At 40.8% G+C, this 24,407-nt stretch overlaps 1 protein-coding gene across 3 annotated transcripts in view; it reads right to left on the bottom strand.

Annotated features, from left to right (window-relative positions):
- The window catches only part of DPP10 (dipeptidyl peptidase like 10), a 1,372,039-nt gene that overhangs the window by 631,195 nt on the left and 716,437 nt on the right, over positions 1-24,407 (bottom strand). For 2 of the 3 annotated variants that reach the window (XM_081095339.1, XM_081095340.1), the window contains exon 1: positions 6,876-7,449. The exons of the other annotated variant lie outside the window; for it this stretch is intronic. In XM_081095339.1, the coding sequence (XP_080951465.1) occupies positions 6,876-6,947 (72 nt within the window). In that variant the 5' untranslated portion in view covers positions 6,948-7,449. Of the gene's footprint in view, positions 1-6,875; positions 7,450-24,407 lie in introns of those variants that run through there. 3 annotated transcript variants of the gene reach the window in all.

Here is a 24,407-nt window from a genome sequence, read left to right as displayed (position 1 = left end):
CCTAGTTTAAAGGAAACTAAAATCTAAAATTCTAAGTTCTAAGGTCTAAGGCAGCCGTGGGCAAACTACGGCCCGCCATATCCGCTCGTTTGAAATGAATAAAACTAAAAAAAAAAAAAAAAAAAAAAAGAAACGTACCCTTTTATGTAATGATGTTTACTTTGAATTTATATTAGTTCACACAAACACTCCATCCATGCTTTCGTTCTGGCCCTCTGGTCCAGTTTAAGAACCCATTGTGACCCTGAGTCAAAAAGTTTGCCCACCCCTGGTAAGGTCTCCTCCAGGACCCCATGCTTTTTATTAACACAACTTGTCCTGAGGCGAGGCAGAGATATACACTTCAAAGGGTATACACAAGCATTGTCAGAATGGGGGAATTAGCCTATGGCTGTTCAGGTATTTGGCCAGTAAGAGGCAATAACATGTAGATTAAGATGCACTGAGCTGTCTGGCAGCCAAAAAGCATCCCTTTTCAGGTTTGGGGAAATGCCCTCAGCCATTCCCAGCAGGTGACTACATATGTGACTCAACCCTGTTGAGTCCCCAAATTCCATCAACCTTTTGATGAAACTCTTGAAATTATGGCATGCTAGAATTGGCTTCCGGCATAGTTTCCTCAAAAAATGGAACTGCCTTTTGACCAAGCAATCTCACTTCTTGGAATATATTCTAAGAATCCTGAAACACCAACCAGAAAAAAATATATGCACCCCTATGTTCTTAGCAGTGCTATTTACAATAGCCTACATCTGAAAATGGCCCAAGTGCCTATCAATAAATGAGTGGATAAAAAACTGTGATACATTTGCACAATGGAATATTATGTGGCAGGAAATCTTACCTTTTCGACAGTATGGATGGACCTGAAGAATATTATGCTAAGTGAAATAAGCCAGTCAGAGAAAATAAACACACCATATAATTGTATGTGTGGAATCTAATGAACAAATTAAGTGATGAACAAAATAGAACTGGAGACAACATGGATACGTGGAACAGACCAACAGCTGTCAGAGAGGAGGGATTTTGGGGGGAACTGAGTGAAGAGATTAGCCACGAACATATATGCATAACCCATAGGCACAGACAACAGTGTGGAGATGGCCAGAGAGAAGGGTGGGTGTGGGCTGGGTGGAAGTGGGCAAAGGGGTGGGAGACATCTGTAATAGTGTCAACAATAACATTAAATTTTAAAAATTAAGAAAAAATGATGTATCTAAATATCGACGAGGAGTAGCTGTAGACAAAGGGAATGGTTATGTGAAAATAGCCTCTTGAATTATGCTGAGCCCAACACTAGATAACTCATTTCCACCTCCAATGAGAGTAGGCACAGCCACCCTGGGGTCCTGAGGGCTCCTTTGCTCTGTATATTCTCTGCCACACCGAGATAATTCTATAAATTCTATAAATTCCACTCTGACCTCCTGAGATAATTCTATAAATTACACCTCTCTTGTACAAACATCATCTTTCTCCAAGCTAATTATCTTATGAAATATATTACACTGAAAACAATATGCAACATGTGCAGCAACTAATTCACCTGCTAGTGTGAATTAGCCAATGTTTATTCTCAGCCTAGCGCCTGATAGCACAGGGCAGTAAAGAAGTAAGTTTCCACTGAATTTGGAAGTAGGGCTGTAACAGACTACTCTAAAGCCTGCATGTCTGCAAATCATGTCTGATGTCCAAACCAAAAGATATATATTATTAATATGATATTTATATACATACAAACATGCATATTGAACAATGTAATGCTTCTATAAAATGTTAAAATAATACACCATCTGTAGGTGGCTCAATGATCCTCTAAGCTTTCTCTGTCCCTATTCCTAGACTATGCATGTAATGAGAGCACTTGGTATGACAAAGGCATTATTCAAAAGCTTTTCCACAGTATTTTTTTTTTTCATCCTCACAAGCATGTAAAGGATCTACAGCCACCTCCATTCACATATGAAGTATAGAAAATGAGGTATCCTGCCCAAGAAAACACGATGCTGACTGGTGGATCTGAGGTATAATCTGGAATCTGTGGTTCCAGTGCAGAACCCATAGACAGTAGTGAGCAATAATTTCTGGGTGATGGTACAAAAGTTCAGAGTCCTAGTTACAACATTCTAGTGCTGTGTGTGCTACACGGTACACTGTACGTAAGTAACAATTTGCCTGTAAGTACTAAGGCTTAAAACATTATGTAACTATAAATGATTCAAGAAACCAAATTTTTGAAATTGGTTTATTTTTTCTCAGACTGGGAGAAATTTGGTTTCAGTGTTCTGTTTCCAATGTAATGCACTTCATAAGATAATTCAGCATTAATATTTAATGATACAATTTTCTTTAACTTGTCTTTATATAATTTAATCTTTTCTTAAGTGTGTAATTTGCTTGCTGAAATTAACAGATGAAGATTAGAAACGTATAAACTAGGGATGTTATGTGGTATGTTCTAAACATAGTGGATTAAATGTCATATATATATGAATGTATATGTCACATATATGTACACACACACATAATAATTAAATTAAGGGATTTTAGAGAATGCATATCTCTTAATTCATAAAGACTTCTACCTATCACCTACATGCAATCTATATTTTCTTTTATAACCTATTCAGATAGAACTCTCCCAAAGTTAGTTGAATGCTTAGAAGTAATAAATCTTGTGTTAAATAAAGTTTTTCAGCATGATCTCTAAAAGCTATTTTGAGGTTCTATGTGTTGAAAACAACAGTTTGTAATATAGACTAAACTATACCATATTTATATATTAATCAAGGAAACATGGAAGAATATATTTTTTGTAAGTTTGCATTCAGTATACATTTGAAATGTTAGTCAGATTTGCTAGACCAAAATTAAAGTACAAATACTTAATTCTAATTTCTATATGGAAACATTTTAGGTTAATATTATCTAAAGGTCAAAGTACAATACATAGTTTACAAAAGCATTTTATACATTATATATTTAGTTACAATTTTATCTATGAATTACATCATCAAGAGCTGATACATGTTCAATTGTAAGAGACTGGTTTTCTATCAGAACTAGTTATTTAAAGAAAAATGTATAATTAACACTGTTTTTGCAGCATAAATAGTTGCTTATAAAAATACACTTTTTTAGTCATATTGCCAAAGTGGGGTTGTGGTTTTTTCTTTATTTGTCTATTAATTTATTTTTGTTTTATGTCTGGTTTTGTTTTGTTTTGGTTTGGCTTGGCTTTTTGGAGACGAAAGGACAAACATTTTAGGAAACATTTTTACCCACTGGATTCAGCAGAAGGGTGCCACCTGCTGGAAACATGGGCAAATTCTAAAATAGAGCTGAGTACAAATTTTACTCATTCAACAAACCTAAAAATTCTGAGTTACCGAGAGCAAATGATGCAAAGAAATTTATAAAAAACACGTTTCTATGCACTTACCAAGACCTGCCTTGCTCTTTTTATATTATTGCTATAAAAAGAGAAATGTTAACTTTAAAAACTTGAGAGCTATTTTTATTTGTTGAAGATTTAAAACAAATTATTCATCCATTTTACATTCAAGGCAAAGCTGTACACACAAATGCTACTAGTACTTGCAATTATTTTACGTTCTTAAAGGTGTTAAACTGTGGTTGTATAAAACTTAGATGGTATGGCATCCGACTTAAATAAATTTATTTTCTAACTTATGTTATCTTAAATGTCATAGACGAGGACTAAGTCTCATCTCCACCACTTATGAAGACAAGCTTGATCAAGATGCTTAGTCTCTTTGGTCCTCTATTCTCATTCCTCACATGGGATTAACAATAGGAGCTACTTCAAAAAGTTCCTTTGAGGATCAAGTTGGAAACTGCATTCAGCAAATGTTACCTTGCCAGCCTGCAGGACAGTACTCTGCTCACGGCAAGCATTTTAAAAGTGATTTAAAAAAAATAAGAAGTTACAACTATCAACTCAAGATTTTGAACTCCTCAATGGATATTGATCAAGTTAAGTGGAAATTAGTGTATCTAAACATGTCAAAGCATTTCTTTTTAGACATTTTATAAATGTGGAGTGTTATGAAAACAACAAAAGTAATTGTAAACATTTCTGTAATCAATGCAACTTGAAAGGAAATACCACTAAGAGGACACAAAAGATTTCCAGTGATTCCGAATAGGAACAGAAGTAGAGAGCCCTGTTTTTCTTGTTGCTGCTGCTCCCCAGGAAAGAGGTGCCTGTGCCCAGGGCACCCCGTGCCAGAGAACAGTAACAGGATGAAACAGGGAGGCAGAGCTCTAAAGGACCATAACAACAACCAAATTATATGGTCATAACCATTTCGCGCAGAGGAAAGAGTACGGTCTTCTATTGCGCTGTAAGTGGAAAGAGGTGTCTAATGGCTTCAGGACAAGGCGCTTTTGAGGTTTCATAAAATGAAAACCTTCCTGGCAGCCTTCAAAAGCTTGAATCACTCACAATCAATACACAGCCTGCGATTAGCTGGAACACGCCCCCTATTTAACCATCAAGTAGGAATTCATAAAGCTACAGTTCTTTAAATTTTATGAATAATTTTTTTTCCAGAAATATCAGAGAAGCCTGCATAATCAGTCATGTCTATATGGAGGTATTATATCAAGTCCCACATGGGAGTTGTGTGACAATTGCAAAATTAGACCACAATGACTAATGCTGTTAATAAAAGCGTAGTAGTCTTACAGCAAGTAGTTTAAGCATTCACAGCCATTGTTCATATTATCTGGCCATCACTCTATATGTCAAGCTTTAGACAAAGAATATACTAGATATAGGTATTTTCTGGGAGTCCTTGAAAACACCCAATATCGCCAGGTATATTTTAATCAGACTTTCCTTCCCCTTACAAAATTAGTCTCTCTCATTTTAACTCAACCATAATATACCTACCACTGACATTTTAAAATCAGGTAAATACTCAGCAAGGCACTTTAAAAACTCAATTAAAACAGGAGTTCTGCAAGTGGCCACTCCCTGAATATTTGGGAAGGCCATGGACAAAAATGCATGCTAACAAGAAAAATGGATTCAAGCTTGAATGTATCTCTTCATATGAATTTGAAGGAGCAGATTAGCCCTGACCGGAGGCTCTGCTCTGCACAGACAGCCTGTCCACTATGTACACATTCCCTCTGCACTGCTCTGCTTCTGCCTCCCCACCTCCACCGCCAGGGAACCCCGTGCAGCACCTCGAGTAACCAGCTGGTGTCACAGGTTAGTGAGCAAAGATTTCATGTGGGGACTCTCACCTGACTAACCGTTCTTACTGGTAGCATCATTCCCAAAGCAATAGAGAGGCTCCGTGGCGTGTTAATGAAATTTAGGGGCTGTCAGCCTGAAAGAGGGTGTTAAATCCTCGCTCTTCTCCTGAAATATTTTTTATAATCTGTTAACCAGTTGCTACCTCCTAGTGTGTGCTGGAGGGAGCTGGGAAATGTGATATAAGGGGAAAAGGCATATAAGTGCTTTAATACTTTCACACTTATCTCAGAAAAGGGAGCACAGAGGGTGGTTTAAGAAAACAACTGCTTTGTAAAGACTGCAACATGCACCCCAGGAAACTGAGGGGGAGGGCGGTGCTTTAAAGCACTGAGTAAAACTCATCACCTGTGTGGAGAGAGGGGAATGAGTGGGGGCGGGAGGGGTGGGGAGAAGAGAGAGACCACAAGCCTGACCTAATGGCCTCATCTGCCTCCAGGCCACTCCTGGCCATTTAAACAGCTCCCTTCAGTGTTTAGAATATGCCAAGAGGAGAGCCTCCACTGGCACCCAGGGGCTTGCACCCCCTTCACCCCACTTCTACAGTTAGCTGGGAATGTCTCTGCCAGAAACGCATCCCGTAGCCTTCAAGGGTGCACTGGCGACCAAGGGCCGTTCTCTGGTACCCCAGAGCCTCTGTGCTCCAGCCTCCTGGCTACCCCCCGAAGTAACTCAGGGTAGCCTCTCCGCTGCCAGTCTCTAACTGATGTAAAGCGACAGCACCTGAGGCCAAGGCAGCGCAGCCTCCCTCCTCCTGGCCGGGGCACCTGAGCGCTCCAGACCCTACAACTTTGGGGAAAGCGACAACAACTCCCCAGTCACCCCAACCCAGGGCCAGATGCGCAATGGAGATCCACCTTAGGGTGACGCTACAGCTTCCTAAAGACAGAAACCACACAAGGAGTGGTCGGTGTGGAAAGATGTTGAGGGGACAGAATTAACCCTCAGCCAGCACTGGGCACCAGCTCTCTGTAAACACAACATATCTGGACCCAACAAATCACGAAAGCCAATAGCTTCCCAGCTCCCCACAATATTTGTCGTTTTGCTCCCAAGCTCGCTCCTCTCCACAGCCACTCACACACCTGGTCTCCCCTCTCCCCCCACTGCGCCCCCGCCCCGGTCTCCTCCAAAGAAAGGAAGAGACGAAGGAAGAACTCTGCCTGCCTAAAGGTCACTGGCCTCCTCGGCTCGGCGGGCTCGAACCCTGCAAGTGGGCACCCCCAGGAGCGCACCGATCCCTCCCGCGTGCATTACCAGGAGCCAAGAGGCCCCCATTCCTGAGCCCCGGCCGCCTCTGCCGCCCTCGGTGGCCGGCCCCCGGAGCCCCCGGGCCATCCCCAGCCTTTACCTCTCTGGCCCCTTCCCCGCGGCTCTCCACCTTGCGCATCCTCTCGCCCGGCCCGAGCGCACTCCGAGGCTCTAACTTCCTGCGGAGTCCATGGAGGAGCGGAGGGACCGGGGACTGGGGCGGGGGGAGCGCGGGGAGAGGGAGGCGTGGGAGCCGAGCGGCGGAGGAGGGGCTGGAGGCGCGCGGGCTGGAGCCTCCCTGCCCAGGAGGGCCTGCCCGCAGCTGCCCACTCACCTGGTCCGCCGGCGGCGCCTGGCTCGCCCTGGCCCCCGGGGTGGGCTGCTGCTCTTTCTTCATGGCTGTCATCGCCCGCGGCCGCGTTGGCGCTCACTTCCTCGCGGGCACTTCAGACTCGGGGACCATCACTTGGCAGCGATCGCAAGTCCCAGGCGCCCAGCGCTCTCCGAATGGGCGGAAGGGAAAGAGGCAGAGACGCGGTGGGGGGAGGGGAGCGCAGGGAGGAGAAGGGGAGCGGCACAGGGAGGCTCTCCCTACCGGATCCCTCCTTCGGGGACCGCAGACCCTCCAACTCCCCACTCCCCCCGCCCCCACACCCCAGAGCGTCCAGAACCTCGGCGACCAGACCGACCACACCAAGCAGCAAGTTAGTGGCGCGGCGAGCGGCACCTCCCGCAGCGCCGAAGGCACCCGGCGGGCATGCTACTGCCTCCTGCGCCCCTCGCGGCCCCGGGGCTCCCGCGCGGCTCGGGGCGCCAGGTGGAGCAGCCGGGCGCCGCGCTCCAGCATCCGCCGAGCCACAGCCGGGCGGGACCGAGCCCGGAGCAGCGCGCGAGCTCCCCACCGGCGCGCGCGGCCAAGGCTGCGGGGCTCCGCTGGCCCCCTCACCACCCGCCTCCCCAAGGCTCCAGCTAAAACCCGGAGAAGCGGCGTGCGCCCGGGCAAAGCCCTCGATGGCTCCAGCGCGGCCACTGGGCATGCTCCATCCCTCCAAGAGGACAGGGGCGGTGGGGAGTCGGGGGCGCAGAGCCCCACGGAAGCCACCAGCACCCAGAGGTTGTTCCTGATTATGACCACGGGCCCTGCACCTCCTGATTTGGGGCAGTGGACAGCCTCCAGCCTGCGTTCCCTGCTGCCTGCCTGGCTGATGCCAGTGGAGATCGGAAGAGGTTTTGATTTAAAACATTAATTAGTAAGGATGCTATTCCAGAACTCAGGTTTTTTTCCTTTTCTTTTTTCTGGACACGTAGGAAAACCTTCACATTTTAAGTCCCTTTCCAGTCTTCTCTTCACTCAATACAACTCTCTCTCCTTCAAAGTTTGTTTATTGAGCACTTATCATGTGCCAAGCACACTGTAAGGCTTGGAGGGATTGCAAGGAAGAGAGACTAATGGCCAAATTCACCAAATTCCCTGCCTGTACGGAGTCTATTATAATGCAGGTCCTGGGAGCCTGGCACAGGGATGCTAATCAATGAGTCCATGTAACTCTTTGGAACTTGAATTCCTGTGGGTATCACAGATACAGTTCACCACTTTCATCCAGATGAGCTATCAATTCCTTTCCCTGGCTTTTCCTGGGTGCTAGAAAGGACCTGCCCAAAGTAGATGGGTAAGGAAGAAGTCCTCGTGCCTTAGGTACAGGTTGTTGGCGACTGCTCAGGAGAGAAATTGCAGGAGAGAGTTCAATATCCAGACCCTACTGGAGTCTGCACATGAGTTGTGCACAGGTTGCAGCAGAAGGCACAGAGAATATGGATGGGCAAGGGGAGGGGAGTAGCCTTGAGATGTTTTATTGGCCAAGGACTAGCTCCCTCCTTGTCTGAATAGCCACTTCCCCACCCAGTGGCTGTTGTGCTCCTGACTCATTAATTTCTCAAACTTGCATTGCCATACTTGTCCTAAATATTAATCATAACAATAGTTGCTTTAAAATACATATTTTTAAAGAAATTGATCTCTTCATCAGATTGGATTAAATTAGAAAAGAAAAATATAATGAGTTTCTTTTCTTTTTTCCTTTTTTTAAATCCTCACCGGAGGATATTTTTCCCATTGATTTTTAGAGTGGAAGGGAGAAGCAGAGACAGAGAGAAAAACATGGGCTATGTGCCCTTGATCAGAATGGAACCTGAGACCATTTCCATCTGAGGAGCCAAACCCAGCAGTGGTTCTCAACCTGCTGGCCCTTTAAATACAGTTCCTCATGTTGTGACCCAACCATAAAATTATTTTCGTTGCTACTTCATAACTGTAATGTTGCTACTGTTATGAATCGTAATGTAAATATCTGATATGCAGGATGGTCTTAGGCGACCCCTGTGAAAAGGTCATTCGACCAACAAAAGGGTCGCGACCCACAGGTTGAGAACCGCTGCTCTAGGGCATGCGTTTCACTTTAGAAAGATGGGATTTGGATAAAAAGAGAGCTTGCTTTTCAAAATTAGGTAATCAGATGAGGCAGTCAAGTGGATATTAGAAGTGACCTCTAATAGTGTGTTGGTCTCTTTCAACAGATGTAACTTTGTGATAAAAGTAACTTTGCTTATTGAAAAAGTACAAGACAAAGTTTTAAAATGAAACACTGGTAAAACAGCTATTGGACAGTTGATCCAACAAATCTGAGAATTCAGGTTTTCCCTCACGTATAACTTTTCTGTCCTTATATTTTACTCTTCTGTTCATTATTTGAGTGTATTCATCCCTTGAATGTGTTTCCACTTTGGACAATTGACTTGACTTGAAGGAATCCACTTTATGTTCAAAGATTTCTGTTGACACAGGACAAGTTATAGACAAGAGGGAATTACCCTCATCCTGTTTAAAACTTAATCACATGTAAACTGATATTTTCTAACTTAAATGTGTTTTTTTTAAATATAATTTCATTATAATGTAGTATTTTCTATTTCATTTCTTATTGAAGAAAGAGTTCTAATGTTTAAGAAAAAAGTAAAGGAATACCATAAATTTTGAGAGAATGTTTGCAGCTAAGTTTTGTATGGTTTCTGATTATAGGTTATCATTTAAAACTCTAAAACATCAATTTAAAATGAAACATCTACAAAGATTTAAAACTACTCAAGTGTATATAAGCCTACTGCAGTGTAGCTCAGAGGACCTCTATCACATATGATATCAGCCAGTTGTTTGATTTTATTGATGATCTGGCGGACCTCAGCTGTCTTGTTTACTGAGCTGATACCCAGACATACCAGCCTTATAACAAAGATTGGATTAAAGAGAAGATCTACATGCTCCTTCGTCAACAGGCCCAACAGGCCAAGAAATAGTTGTGCTGGAAGCATTTGGGGGTTGGGGGTGGGCTTGGAACACAGGTGTGTACAGCTGTCTGTAGTGAAGTTTTGTATTATAGTAATCCTGTTTCCATTTCGGTACACTCTAGCCAGGATTGAATGTGTTAGATGATATGTGAGGATCTTGTTCAATCTGAACTCCCATCACCCCCCTTTTTTCCTTTTTTTACTTAAACATTGTTATGATGACCTAACTAAGAAGTTTTTGTTTGTCAGTTAATGTTGATTCCAATCCTTCATATCTGCTTTATAACATTCACTGTGGACCTAACTAAGAAGTTTATGTTTGTCAGTTAATGTTGATTCCAACTCTTCATATCTGCTTTATAACATTCACTGTGCTAAACCTTCTTCAAGTTGGGGTGGGGGGTAGTGACAGTTTAATTATGTGCTAAAATAAAGTCTTAGTGAAAAGCAAATAACTGTTCTTTAGTTAAAAAAAATTGTCAGTAATAATGTATTTTTACACTGGCCTTGGCTACGTGGCTGTAGGTTGGGCATTGTCCTATACACAAGAAGGTTGTGGGTTTGATTCCCAGTCAGGCCACGTACCTAGTTTTTGGTTTCAATCCCTGGTAGGGGCAAGTGGGGCAACCGATCGGTGTTTCTCTCTCACATCTCCTCAGGGCATGAGGTATGGACCAGAGTGAAGTCACTTATATTCAACCTCTGCTTCCTTACCTCATAAAATATAAGAGTTTAGACTTGGTGACTAGTAAGAACCCTTCTTTCTCTAAATATCTATGATTATATATTGATTATATGAAGCAAAAACTATCATCTGAGTGTTAAATTATTTATATATGTTTAACATTTAGGGGGAGGAGAGTCAATTAACTGCTTAGAAAAATACAAAATAAAATCATCAGATAAGTTAATTACTTCACAAAGGATCCTTGATATCCATCAAATTTCTCATGCTCTCTAGTGACACATGAGTGTATAGTCACAATTCTTGTCCTGATAATTTTTTTAAATTCAGAAAATGAAAAATTTATTTGCAGAGTATCATTTTTGAAATTTAAAGACCCACTAGAGGAGAATGTTGTAGACATTTACAGAATATTTTGAGTACTTTTCTTATATATTGTCTTTAATGAGCTAACTCATGGACAACCATACAATTTGTAAGACTTATATAGTGACTAGAGGCCCGATGCATGAAATTCATGCCAAAGTAGGCCTTCCTTCCCCTGGCTGCCAGCACCAGCTTCACTCTAGCACCCAGAACCCAGGTTTCCCTCACAGCCCCAGCTTCATCCGGAAGGTCATCCTGAAGGTTGTCTGGTCTAATTAGCATATTATGCTTTTATTATTATCGATAAAGGAATTTTTCCTAAATTTTTTGGAATGGAATCAGACTCTTATAATTGCAGAAGACTCAGAGAGATTGTCCATTTGGGTTATAAATGTCTAAACCAGTGATGGCGAACCTTTTGAGCTCAGCATGTCAGCATTTTGAAAAACCCTAGCTTAACACTGGTGCTGTGTCACATATAGAAATTTTTTGATATTTGCAACCATAGTAAAACAAAGACTTATATTTTTGATATTTATTTTATATATTTAAATGCCATGTAACAAAGAAAAATCAACCCAAAAAAATGAGTTTGCGTGTCACCTCTGACACGGGTGTCATAGGTTCGCCGTCACTGGTCCAAACTGTGCTTGCAATACATGAGCATTGTATTCACTCCACCACTACCTTCTGAAAAATTTTATTGCTTCAAATCCTAGTTTCAAGTGCCCATGTACACACGACCGACCATTTGCTTCCTTAGTATGTTGACTTGTGTTTCTGAAATCACTAAAAAGCCATCACTTGCAACATTGTGAACATATATAATGTCTTCCTTTCCTGCATACTTGACCCTTTAAAAGTGAGATGCCAACGCCGTACATTTCCTTTTCCCTGGACTTACTATTATGAATAATTGAGGACAGCTTATAAGATTTGGATAACAATTTAATCCATGTGAAAGTATCATTACAATATTTAAGCAAATATGGGTTGCTCCACAATGTTTAGGTCACGTGTGCTCATTTAGTATTCCATGTCGAAAACTGGACCCAGAACCCAGGTTTATTTCAACAACAATCAATAACCAATAGGGCCTGGCAAAACTCTGCTATGTTTGAGGACAGAGTCTCGTGAGATTTTTGTGAAGCCGGACAGCCTTCAGAGACAAACTCTTCAGTACCAGGTAAATTAGGTAGGACTCAGTAAGCAGCAAGTTGCCTGGAATCTCTCCCTCTTTTTTTTTTTTTCCTCTCTTTCCTCTGCTTCCTGAGATAAGCCTGAGGTGTCATGTAAAGGCCACCTGATGGGGCTTTCCCGGGCATCAGCCAGTCCTCTATGGAGTGTCTGTAATGAGCACAGCGTTTCCAAGACAGAGTTCATGAGCTGTGCCTTCAGAGACCTGGCCTGAAATGGGCCCAATTAGCTTTGCGTAGATCAAGAAATAGCTTCACTTCACATTCTTCTGCTATCATTTGCTTTCGATTCATAAATCACCTCAACTCACCTCAGCCGGCTTCTTGAATTCCCCCAGGTGTATATCATGTCACTGAGCAGAAAACCACTATGCTGAGGAATCTTCAGAAACAAGCTATATTTCAGAAGCTCTAACCAGTAAACTATTTTAAAATTTATTTTAAAGGAAGTAAAAGAACTACATATGTAAGTGACATCCTTTTATGCTACTCATACTGTTCTGACTGTTTTGGCATTAATTTAGCTAAACTTTTTGTCAGTATCTGTCTATGAGAGACTTTCCTGCTGTAGAAATTCATAGCCCAATTATGATCTCTGGTGGAAGCAGGCAGAGTTGCAATATCCTGAGAGCATTCTTGTTGCTCACTGGAGAGCTGAAGATATTGATGAAGTGCTCATTCACACTGAGCTCGGTGCTCTGCAGTCTTCTCAGTTGTTAATAAACACACCTGACATCTTCCCTTCACCCCAGCCCTTCTATGACATACATAAATAGGGTATTAAGAAGGGAAAACAATGCAAATGATTGTGCTCATGTAATATTTTCTCTCCATATGTCTCTCTGAATTGCAACGCCAAAACAGCTTGAGAATGTAGGAGATTTACCTGTTATTATTTTTATCCATCAGATGCTTAACAAAGGGTCTGTGATTATTTATTAGATTGTCTAATGAATTGGTTATGTTAATTACCATACTAAAAAAATACTTTCTGGCCTTGGCTACTTAGCTGTAGGTTGGGCATTGTCCTATACACAAGAAGGTTGTGGGTTTGATTCCCAGTCAGGCCACGCACCTAGTTTTTGGTTTCAATCCCTGGTAGGGGCAAGTAGGGCAACTGATAGATGTTTCTCTCTCACTTCTCTCTCTCTCTTTCTCTCTCTCTCTTTCTCTCTCTCTCTCTCTCTCTCTCTCTCTCTCTCTCTCTCTCTCTCTCTCTCTCTCTCTCCCCCTGTCTCTCCCTCATCTAAAATCAATTTTAAAAAAAACATCCTCAGGTGGTGAGGATAAAAAAAAGATTTTCTGTCTCTTTTAACTGATATTAGTGACTATTTCCCCCTAATCTTCACATTTCTTTAGAAATACACTCAAGTTTTATGAATCATATCATGTCCACAAATATAAAGAAGATTCTCATATATGGAAGGTTTTTAGAAACATTGGCATAACACTTGTCCTTTTCAGATAATGAGTCCTTTTTTTTTTTTTTTTTTTTGGATGAACTAATTTCTTTGAACCTGATAGTTCTTTTTCCTATAAGTGAGAGTAAATTTTGCAAACATTCAGAATACCTCTTTGTTTGTCCTTGGAAAATACATTATTACTGAGACTTACACTAGGACTTCGTAATGGATACCTGACTTCTTTCCTCATACAATTCCCAAAATAGCACAAAGCACATTTCCCAATCAGGGAAATCTTTCATGAATTGAAAGAAAAAAATTCTACAGTGAGATCTTGACTAATTTTGAAGAGAAGGAAGGACATTCATTTCTCGTAACAACGTCATCATGCTTTATTTATTTTGAGGAATTTAATTTTGGATTCAGGCTCCCCCAAGAATTTTCTTCTTGAAAACAAGGGATAATCTAATGAAGGATTCAGGTGAAACAGTTCCCAACCATCCACTGACATCAAAGGGCCCCTGGCATTTTATGTCCACCAATTGACCTTTGACCGTTGGGAATTATTCTTCTCCCATCTCCAAAGAAAATTGAGGACAAGTCCTTGGATTGGCAGCCAGTCCTTTCACCATATATAATCATTTGTTTAGATTATACAAATATAGTTTCAGGACATCTTGGGATGTGATCACTATTGAAATGAGGTACATTAAAACATATCTCTCATTATTGAACACTGTTTTACTTTGTTTAAGCTATTAGCCTAGATGGGTTGCTTGCTTTTCTTGTAGATCAGTTCTTATAGTCTTACTAGAGGCCCAATGCATGAAATTCATGCAAGAGTAGGCCTTCCTTCCCCGGCTGCCAGCACTGGCTACCCTCCGGCACCCGGGCTTCCCTCCAGCCACCGCAGGCACCCAGGCCCTGGGCTTCCCTCGCTTCCCCAGCTTTGTCCAGAAGGATATCCAGAAAGATGTCCAGTCTAATTAGCACATCATGCTTTTATTATTATAGATATTCATCTATCATCTATCTATATTTACTAGGGAAATAATTGAGTTATTCAATATCCATCTTATAAATCTAAATATTTACTAAAGTCATATATTTATTCAAATCAAAGAAAAGTAGAAAAAGGAGGAAGAGATTGAGGAGGAGTGGGAGGATAGGAAGAGTGGAAAAAAGCTAAAAGAATGCATCCTGAAGCTGTTAGGGATGTTAGGGTATATTTTCTTATATAATTTTATTAAATCTCATAAAGATTATGAAGTATATTAATTCCTATTGGTTAGGTCCTCAGTCTAACTTCTGCCATTGGTTGTATTCTATGTATTCATATAATTTTATAAAGAGTAAAATTTTAATTTCCTAATTCCTCTCTTGGTTGATATATATTTGATATTTCTTATCAATATTAAGATTACATTTTCTTGTAATACTTTATCATCTTTGCACTTAATAATTAATTGTAAGCGTTAGTGGAGGAGGTGGAGATAATCTATAACAAATATCACACTGTATACAAATCAATGACTAGAGTAGAATCCTTTAATTTGCTATTTTATTGAGTCATCAGTGTTTAATCCCAGTTGAGAGGACATTGAAATATCCTGAGAGGTTGGGTGAACAGTTTTCTTTAGAGGTTCTTTCCCCTCCCTGTGCAGAGGCCAGGAACTCTCCTAGAGTATAACTCACAAGTTATGCCTTTTTATTGTGTTAGTTTGCTCAGCATCCTGATTGTCATAAGCGACGTCTTACCTTTCCTATTAGCCTGTAGCTTCCTGGGGGAGAGAAAAGCTGTTGGAGGCTGAGGTACACTCTCTGTGTGTGCAGGGATACGGGTAAGGATCTATATCAGTCTTCTTGCTTAAGCAGAGGCCTTGGAGGAATGTACTTTGAAAAAATAACTCTTCTTATTCCCTCAATATAAATTCCTCTCAATATACTATAAACCTCTCTATATTTTTATTTTAATTAGTTGAACAGGGTCATTCAGGGGAAATATCTTTTCTCTGTCTCTCTGTTGTATTAGAATATTTAACTTTTTACTATGTGACATGTACAAATTACATAATCTTGACATTTCTCTGATTTACTAATGCTGGATAGAAGTAAAGGTTCACCAGTTTTTGCTGGGCTCCAAAACATTAATTTAAAGCCAGATAAACTAGGGATTTTTTTTGACTGCTTATGAGCAGTAGCATGTTTTATACAATACGAAGCCTCTAGTGCTAAAAACTCACAGGGAAAAATAAATTTGAAGATAACAGTTATATTGGCAATACCACTCCTAATACATTCTATTTTCCCTCTACTGTATAAATTGTACCCTGAGTTTAAGAGAGGAGAAGACATAATGAGTAAAATGATGAGGAAATGTTGAAATTGAACATGCTATTTTGTTGTCTTAAATAGATATGTTTTATGTGATACGTTTGCATAGTGACATGAGTACTAGAATTAGTGGGGTCATCCAATGGTAAGGTATAAAAATATTGAATCACTATATTATACACATGAAACCATCATAACTAATATAATATTGTGTATCGACTATCTTTAAATAAATAAGTAAATAGAGCTTAAATTTCTATAATCTGTCTACAATGCCAAAAATATTATAAGAGCAATAGAAACTTCTAGGATTATAGCCAATCTCAGAGAATAGTTATTTTTACTTTACAACCTTGGTACACATTTTATCTATTTGTTTGTTTTTTAAAATATGTTTTTATTGATTTCAGAGAGAGGACGGAAGAGTGAGAGAGATAGAATTATCAATGAGAGAGAAACATCAATTGGCTGCAAACCCCCACTGGGGATCTAGTCCACAACTAGGGCATGTGCTCTGACCAGGAATTAAACCTGTCACCTCTTGGTGCATGGAACAATGTTCAATCACTGAGTCACACCAGCCAAGCATTGGCAGACATTTTATATAAGCTTATTTGTCTGATGACTAGTTGTTGGGCCACATATCAAAAAACAGGGCAAGAGAAATTGCTATTAGATGGGATATACAAATAATAACAAGAAGGGTAAATATATAATCTCCTATATAATAAAAGCCTCAGCGACCGTTAAGGCAGAACAACCAGAACAACCGGTCACTATAATGTGCACTGACCACTAGGGGGCAGATGTTTAATGCAGGAGCTGCCCCCTGGTGGTCAGTGCTCTCCCACGGAGGAGAGCTGCTCAGCCAGAAGCCGGGCTCACGGCTGGCGAGCACAGTGGTGGTGGCAGTGCTAAGGAGCAGCAAGCCAAGAGGTAAGGAGCCTGCTGCTAAGGAGCAGCGAGCCGAGCAGTAAGGAGTGAGCAGGCAGGTGGTAAGGAGTGAAGGATCCTGGATTGTAAGAGGGATGCCTGTCTGTTGGCTTAGGCCTAAGGGGTCCTGTACTGCGAACCGAAGCAGGCCGGACTGAGGGACTACTCCCCCACCCCCGTCACCCAGTGCAAGAAATTCGTGCACTGAGCCTCTAGTATAGAAAGAAAAGAAAGAAGAAAATTGATCCTCCATTTAGAAGAATAGAGAACTTAATACCATTAGGGAGTGAGGGAGAAAGGCAAGCATCCTTATGCAGTGCAGTAGGATCTTAGATTATAACCATCCTGTAAAATAAAAGCCTAATATGCTAAGTGTTCGGTTGTCTGATCAACCAGTCAAAGCATAATATGCTAATGATATGCTAAGGCCACTCAACTGCTCACTATGATGTGCACAGACCACCAGGGGGAAGACACTCAATGCAGGAGCTGCCCCCTGGTGGTCAGTGCATTCCCACAGGGCAGCAGTTCTCAATCTGTGGGTCGTGACCCCTTTGGTGGTCAAATGACCCTTTCACAGTGGTCGCCTAAGACCAACCTGCATATCAGATATTTACATTACGATTCATAACAGTAGCAAAATTACAGTTATGAAGTAGCAACGAAAATAATTTTATGGTTGGGTCACAACATGAGGAACTGTAAAGGGCCAGAAGGTTGAGAACCACTGCCACAGGGGGAGCGCTGCTCAACCAGAAGCCAGACTCACAGCTGGCGAGTGCAGTGGCAATGGTGGGAGCCTCTCCTGTGGGGAACGGGTCTAAGCCGACAGTGAGACATCCCCCGAGAGCTTCTGGACTGCAAGAGGGTGTAGGCTAGGCTGAAGGACCCCCCAACCCCTGAGTTCAGAATTTCGTGCACCAAGCCTCTAGTATTATAATAAACTAGTGACCTGGTGCATGGATTTGTGCACATTGAATGGAAATTAATTAGAAGGTGGCAGGTGGGCGGGACTGGGTGAGATGGGCCAGACACACCCTGGAGCCAACCTCCTGTCCTTCCTCCCCAGCCTGGCCTGTGGGGATTGGGCCAAAACCATCTCTCCAACATCCCCCGAGAGGTACGGGAGTGCGAGAGGGCACTCTGCAAAGTTACTGTCATTCAGGTTGTGGAATGCAAATGCAAGTGTGCAGTAAACCAGATTTGGGGCCGACAATGCCCCAAGAATAACATAACCCATGGCCGAAAGTGAAATTACACCTCCCCGTGAGGAATCGGGCTTCCTCCTCTCTGGTTTCAGGGTGCGTCACCCAAGAACCGCTGCTGCCAAGTCGCTGCAGCTCAGCAGGTCCTGCATTGAGCATCTGTCCCCTGGTGGTCAATGCACATCATAGTGACTGGTCAGATGGTGGGACACTTAGCATATTAGCCTTTTATATATACAGATTTTATGTTCAAAATAAAGACTTTAAAAAAAGTAAAACCAGGCTTATTAAACATTCTTTAAAAGACAGGATCATTTTGGGAAAAAGGTTGGTGGTGATGCCAGCATGGGTTTAAGTGAGATAGAGAACTAGATAGCAAATCCAAAGCACAACATTCACAACACATCTAGATAACAAATTAGCTCTAGAAACCTACAAAGCTTGAGTGCCCTTGGTGCAAATGACAGAACTGACAATCCCAAAATATGCAAAGAGAAAACCCCCAAATAGTAGATACTCACCAAAGAGCACAGTGGATCAACATAAGAATTCAATGGAGACATTTGGCAAGCAGATAGTGAGTGAAAGGGGCCCTGCTGAGAGCTGATTCTCCATTGATTGCTCACATTTCTACATGTCTTACTAGCAAGAAATGGTCTTTTGTTCTAGAATATCTTTTTAAAAAATAGTTGTACAGCAGTTATCCTGGAACAAGAGAACAGTGTATCCCTCTGGAGCAAAGAAAGCTTTTTGCAGCCTGGCAAGATAGATATCGTGCCCCTCCAGGACAAAGGGCAGGCATGCGTACTCCTCAGTATAAATAAGATAATGTCGTCCCTCCGGGTCAGAGGGAAGGTATGCGTAATTCCCATTATAAAAAAAAAAAATGGGAATGTTAAGCCCAGGACCCTCTTCTGTACAGTAATGCAAGGTGTGAACAGGCATCTATCTGGGCCCAATCATTCACCCCCATGGGACTTAGGGACAGGAGAGCTCACACAAATATGGAGACGTGTATGCTATTTGCTGTACCATGAGTGGTAAAGTTCTTTGTTCTGACCCAAGAGTTTCATGTCTTTTGAAAATATTCATAAAACAGGTAGGTTAACTTGTTAGTTGGTAAGCCTTGTGAAATGTCAAACACATCATGATTCCTATAGGCCAATATCAAGATCTAAGGTGGTGGGAGCAGTCTAGATCCCTTGAACTCTTGAAATTCACCTGTACAGGACCCCATACAGAGGAAAAACTAGACATGGAATCAAAAGTGAGGAGAATAGAAATAATAGAGGTGAATGGAAAAGAAAAATCGGGACAAAAATTGAGCAGATCCAGGAAAGCTAACAGCACAGGCCATCTTTTCTTTCTTTCTTTCTTTTTTTTTTTTAATACTACATGAAAACTAATAATATCTCTTTGAAGTTGAAAAACCTACCTGAACATTTAACTACCTAAAAGTTTAATGAACTAAATTCACATAAAAAACGAGAAACAGAAAATGATCACAGTCAAATACCAGATGTAGTTTAGCCTTAAAAACAAAGTTGTTACAAGGGGAAAAAATATAATTGTATCCCAGTAGACCAGGGATTTGCAACCTATAGCCCACAGGTCAAATCAAGCCCACTTCCTGCTTTTATAAATAAAGTTTTATTGCAACATAGTCATACTTCATCCTTTACATATGGCCTATGGCTATTTTCAAGGTACAATGGCAGTGTTAAATATTTGTGACCCAGAACATGTGGCAAGCAAAGCATAAAATATTTACTCTCCTGGACATTAAGGAAATTTGCCAACTTCTGCTGTTGACAAAGAACGCTTGCTAAAAGTCATGCTCAAAAAATTTTAAAACTACAACATATTTCAAAATGACCTAAAGTACATTAAGAAAATCCTACACTATATGAAAGAACAACATTAATCAAAATTAGAAAAACTCAGAAATAAAAAAAAGCAGAAATCAAGAAAGAATTAGAAATTTTCTAAAAGGCATGTTAGAAATAAAGTTTAATTTAAGAGTAATATAAGAGCCATTAATCACAATAATACTCTTAGGGACATCAAGGTTAGAAGAAGAAAAATGTTAAAAAAATAAAGAAGTGAAGAAAGAAATAAAGATGTTCAAGAGAAAGCAGCACATATTATAGATGGTCAAGAAGAGCTAACTAAAATATTATTATATTTTTTCAGAGCAACAGTTTATTTTAGGGGGAAATGAATTTATGTATTTAATATTTTGAAGAAAACTACGTGAGTACCATGTTTTTACATATATATATATATATATATATATATATATATATATATATATGACTATATTTGGAGACCCTTCTTATCTAATTCTCTGTTCACTCCAAATTTTTAGAGACAGGAAAGGAGGAAAGAGAAACATCCAAGGCTGCCTCCTGCATGCTCCCCACTTGGGATCTAGCCCACAATCCAGGCATTGCACCCTGACCAGGAATTGAACCAGCGACCCCTGCACACATAGGGTGATGCTCAACCAACTGAGCCACATGGGTCAGGGCAGCTTGTTATTTCTTCAAATCCCTCCCTTTGTGCCCTCACAGGCATTTCCTCTAATAACTCTCTTGTATATCTAATTACACCTGCCTCTCAGAGGACCTGGGTTAACACAGTATAGAAATAATGACCTACTAGTTGTAAGCAGTTGTCAGATAAAATATAGGGTATCCAATTACATTTGAATTTCAGTTAAACAAATGATTTTTTTTTAATATAAGCTGTCCCATGTGGACCATTTGGGATATACTTATACTACAATGTATCTTGTTTTTTATTTGAAATTGAAATTTAACTGGGTGTCCTGTATTTTTATTTGCTAAATATGGCACACTCAGTAGCAATGAATATTACTTTCACCCAGATCATGGTCAGAAAATAAACCAGGCTTCTTAGAGAAACAGCTGAATCTGTACCAGGGATAAAAATATACCATGCAAACCTAGAACATTTTGACATAAACTAGCAAAGGCTATTAGGATAATGTTAAGAGGAATTCAAAACCAATCTTGAAAAGGCTCTACTTGGCCATAGAAAAAATTGAACCTCAGTAAGAATAGAAAGTATGGTAGTGGGGAATCCATCAGATATATTTAAATCCTAACTGGTCCCTTCTAAGGATGACAGGAAACCAATTTATTATCATGAAAACTGGGTGAAAGAAAAGAATCAACCATTAATTCAGCCTACTTGGGAATGGCAGCACTGGGCAAGAAAACTATAGATGGGAGAATGGGTCTCCTAATAAAAAATTATTCAAGCTAATGGATAAAAATAATGGATACAATTGGAGTATTACCATTTTTGAGTCTCCAATAAAAATAATGATTGATATGTTAAGCATCAGTATGCCTCCTGATAGGAACAGTGGTACCTATGGTTTTGCCAAAGGCAGTGAAGTTCTGTCCAACCCAAGGTCCTGCTGTCTATTTGCAGGAAATAGGAGAAGAGAAGAACATGGAAAGCTGTCCTCTGAGTGCACAATCAGCGCCTCCACCCTGGGGCAAACCCCACAAGCGAGTGGCCCAAGTTCAACAACAGATCCATTTTAAGGAAGAGAACAGGAGTTGTTTGGTTAGGGGTTGGGGGAAGGAATAACTTGTTGATTAAAATGGAGTTTAAAAAACAGAACAGTTTGAAAATTAATGACTATTGATGAAAACTGTGCCTCAGAATGCACACTTAAGTGATACACCATAAAGAAATACAAGGAAAGGATTACTACTACAAGGGTCAGGACAGTGTTTACTTTTGGAGGGAGAAAGGACAGAACATACGTAGGAGGCTTCTGGGTGCCTAACAGTGTTTTATTCTTTGACATGGGTAGTGGTTACTATGGTATTTGCTTTATATTAATTTTGGTGATTTCCTGTTATCTGTGTTTTCTTTTTTAAAAAATAATTTTTATTGTTAAAAGTATTAATACGTCCCCCTGTTCGCCCCATTCACTCCCTCCAGCTTACCCCGCCCCCACCTCAGGGAATGTGGCCATGGGCCATGCATTACGCATACACTGTTCTTAGTTGCTTCCTTCCCCACCCCCACCCCCACCCCCCACCCCACCCCTGCCTTCCCTCCCAGATTTCACACTCTGTTTCATGACGCCATGTCTCTGGATCTGTGTTTTCATTTAAAATAAGTTTAAAAAATGCCTAATAGAGTTCTTGCTATTAGTAAACTCTCAGTAAAGGATGGTTATTGCATAAAAAATAGAAACTACATTTAGAACAATTTCTTTCAGTTATTTTAATAAGTGATGATAAACCTTCAAGTTTATCTCTCCAACGTATGTATAGCTACAAAATTGCTCCTTCCTTTCCAAGATATGTCGATAGCATTGAAAGTGGAATGCTAACCTTTTTTATGCTTTAGAATTCCTCAGAGTTAGCAAACATCAAGAAAGACAAGTGGTTGCAAGGAGAAAGGTGCTTTATGTTTCGCTGGGGCCCTTCATGAACTCATTTGCATCCTGTTATATACCACACAGACTTAGCCTACATTGACACCATGGACAAAATTGTAGGTTGTTGTCTATTTGTTCAATTCCAAATTTTTGTGGAAAAAGCAATGAGTCCCAGTGGGATCTCACTCTTTCTCGTTGATTGCAGAGCCACACAGGCTGTGTGATGTAGGGAACAATTAATGCTTCTCCTAGCAGGATCTGTGGCTTCAGGTGGCTATGCCTCTTGCCTTCCTAAGCTCAGTGAAATGCTTCTTTATAAGGCTATGGTCCTCAGTCTGCAATTTTCTAGCTATAAATGGGCATGTAGTTGCAATTCAAGCTGAGTTTCAATTAGTATTAGAAGGATGCCTTCTCCTCACTTGTGTCCAAATTTCTGTCTCATGTAGTACCTGCCTTAGAACTATCTTTGCTTGCATTGTGAAATTTTGGCACAGTGGGCTGTGTCTGAGGGTTCACTGGGGTTCTTCCAGCTGCCAAGGAGTGATAAAATCTCTGAATTTGTGAATTCCTGTAAAGACACTCCTTCCAAATGCACATTCTCTCCACCTAAAAATGTGTGCCTATTTATCTGGACCACGCACTGGAGCTGTCTCTGCTAACTGTAGTGAAAAGTGATTTCCTCTGTTTCCTATTCCTAGAGTGCTTAATTTCTACATCATGCATTTGTCACATACCATTTATTTCCTTGTACCATTATCTATCACACTAACATTCTAGCATTCTTTCCACTCCACTACTCTATTGAGTCCATTCTCATCTTTGAATTTTTCCTGTGAATAATAATAGTGAAAATAATAATAACTCACATTTATGGACTACTTCATATGAATCGCACACTGTCTAATGCTTTTAATGCAATAATTCTATAGGGTTGAAGATATCCCTACCTCCATTTGGAATCATGTAAGATGATATCCAAATTTCTATACCTATTTAGAGGCATAACAGGGATTTGAACTCAATTCTGTTGCAAATATTTTTAATAACACCTTGTCTTGGATCAAAAGCCACAAAGGACAGGTGCCAATTTAATGGACTCCACAAGATTTTATAGAGTGCCTGGGTTGAAATTGCAGTTTAATAAACCATAAACTCTCTCTGTGTGTGTGTGTGTGTGTGTGTGTGTGTGTGTGTGTGTGTGTGAGATTCAAATGGAAACTGCAGCCAAGAAATGAGGAGTAGGCTGAGACTCAGATGAGCAGCAATGGAAGAATTAGGAAAGATCAAAAGCAAAGATGTGTCTTAGAGACCAAGGCTAAGACCATACATCCTTATATTCCCAATTACTATGTATAGATGCAAAAGTTGGAAGTGAAGAGGCTTATAGGAAAAACATTGATTCATTTGAAATATGGTGTTGGAAGAGAGAGTTCTACAAAAACCCTGGCTCACCAGAAAGATGAACAAGTTGGTCTTAGAGCAACTTAAGCTCAGAACATCACTAGAGGCAAAAATGACAAAACTGAAGCTATCCTACTTTGGAAATATCATGAGACGGCAGGGTTCATTAGAAAAGACAATGATGCTGGGAAAAATAAAAGGCAGCAGAAAAAGAGGAAGGCAAAATATGAGATGAGTTGACTTTATAAAAGAAGCCATAGGCCCTAGCTGGTTTGACTCAGTAGATAGAGCATTGGCCTTCAGACTGAAGGGTCCCAGGCTTGATTCTAGCCAAGGGCACATGCCTGGGTTGCAGGCTCAATCCCCAGTAGGGGACGTGCTGGAAGCAGCTGATCAATGATTCTCTCTCTCTCTCTCTCTCTCTCTCTCTCTCTCTCTCTCTCTCTCTCCCCCTTCCTCTCTAAAATAAAGAAATATATATATAAAGAAGCCATAGGCATGAGTTTAGAGGAGCTAAGTAGGGCTGTTGAGGACAGGCCATGTGGACATCCATCATTCATAGGGTCACCAGG

This window comes from Myotis nattereri (assembly GCF_964212035.1).
Source record: "Myotis nattereri genome assembly, chromosome: 7".
NCBI lineage: Eukaryota > Metazoa > Chordata > Mammalia > Chiroptera > Vespertilionidae > Myotis > Myotis nattereri.
Note: the sequence above shows the minus strand (reverse complement) of the source record. Positions and strands in the feature narration are given on the sequence as shown.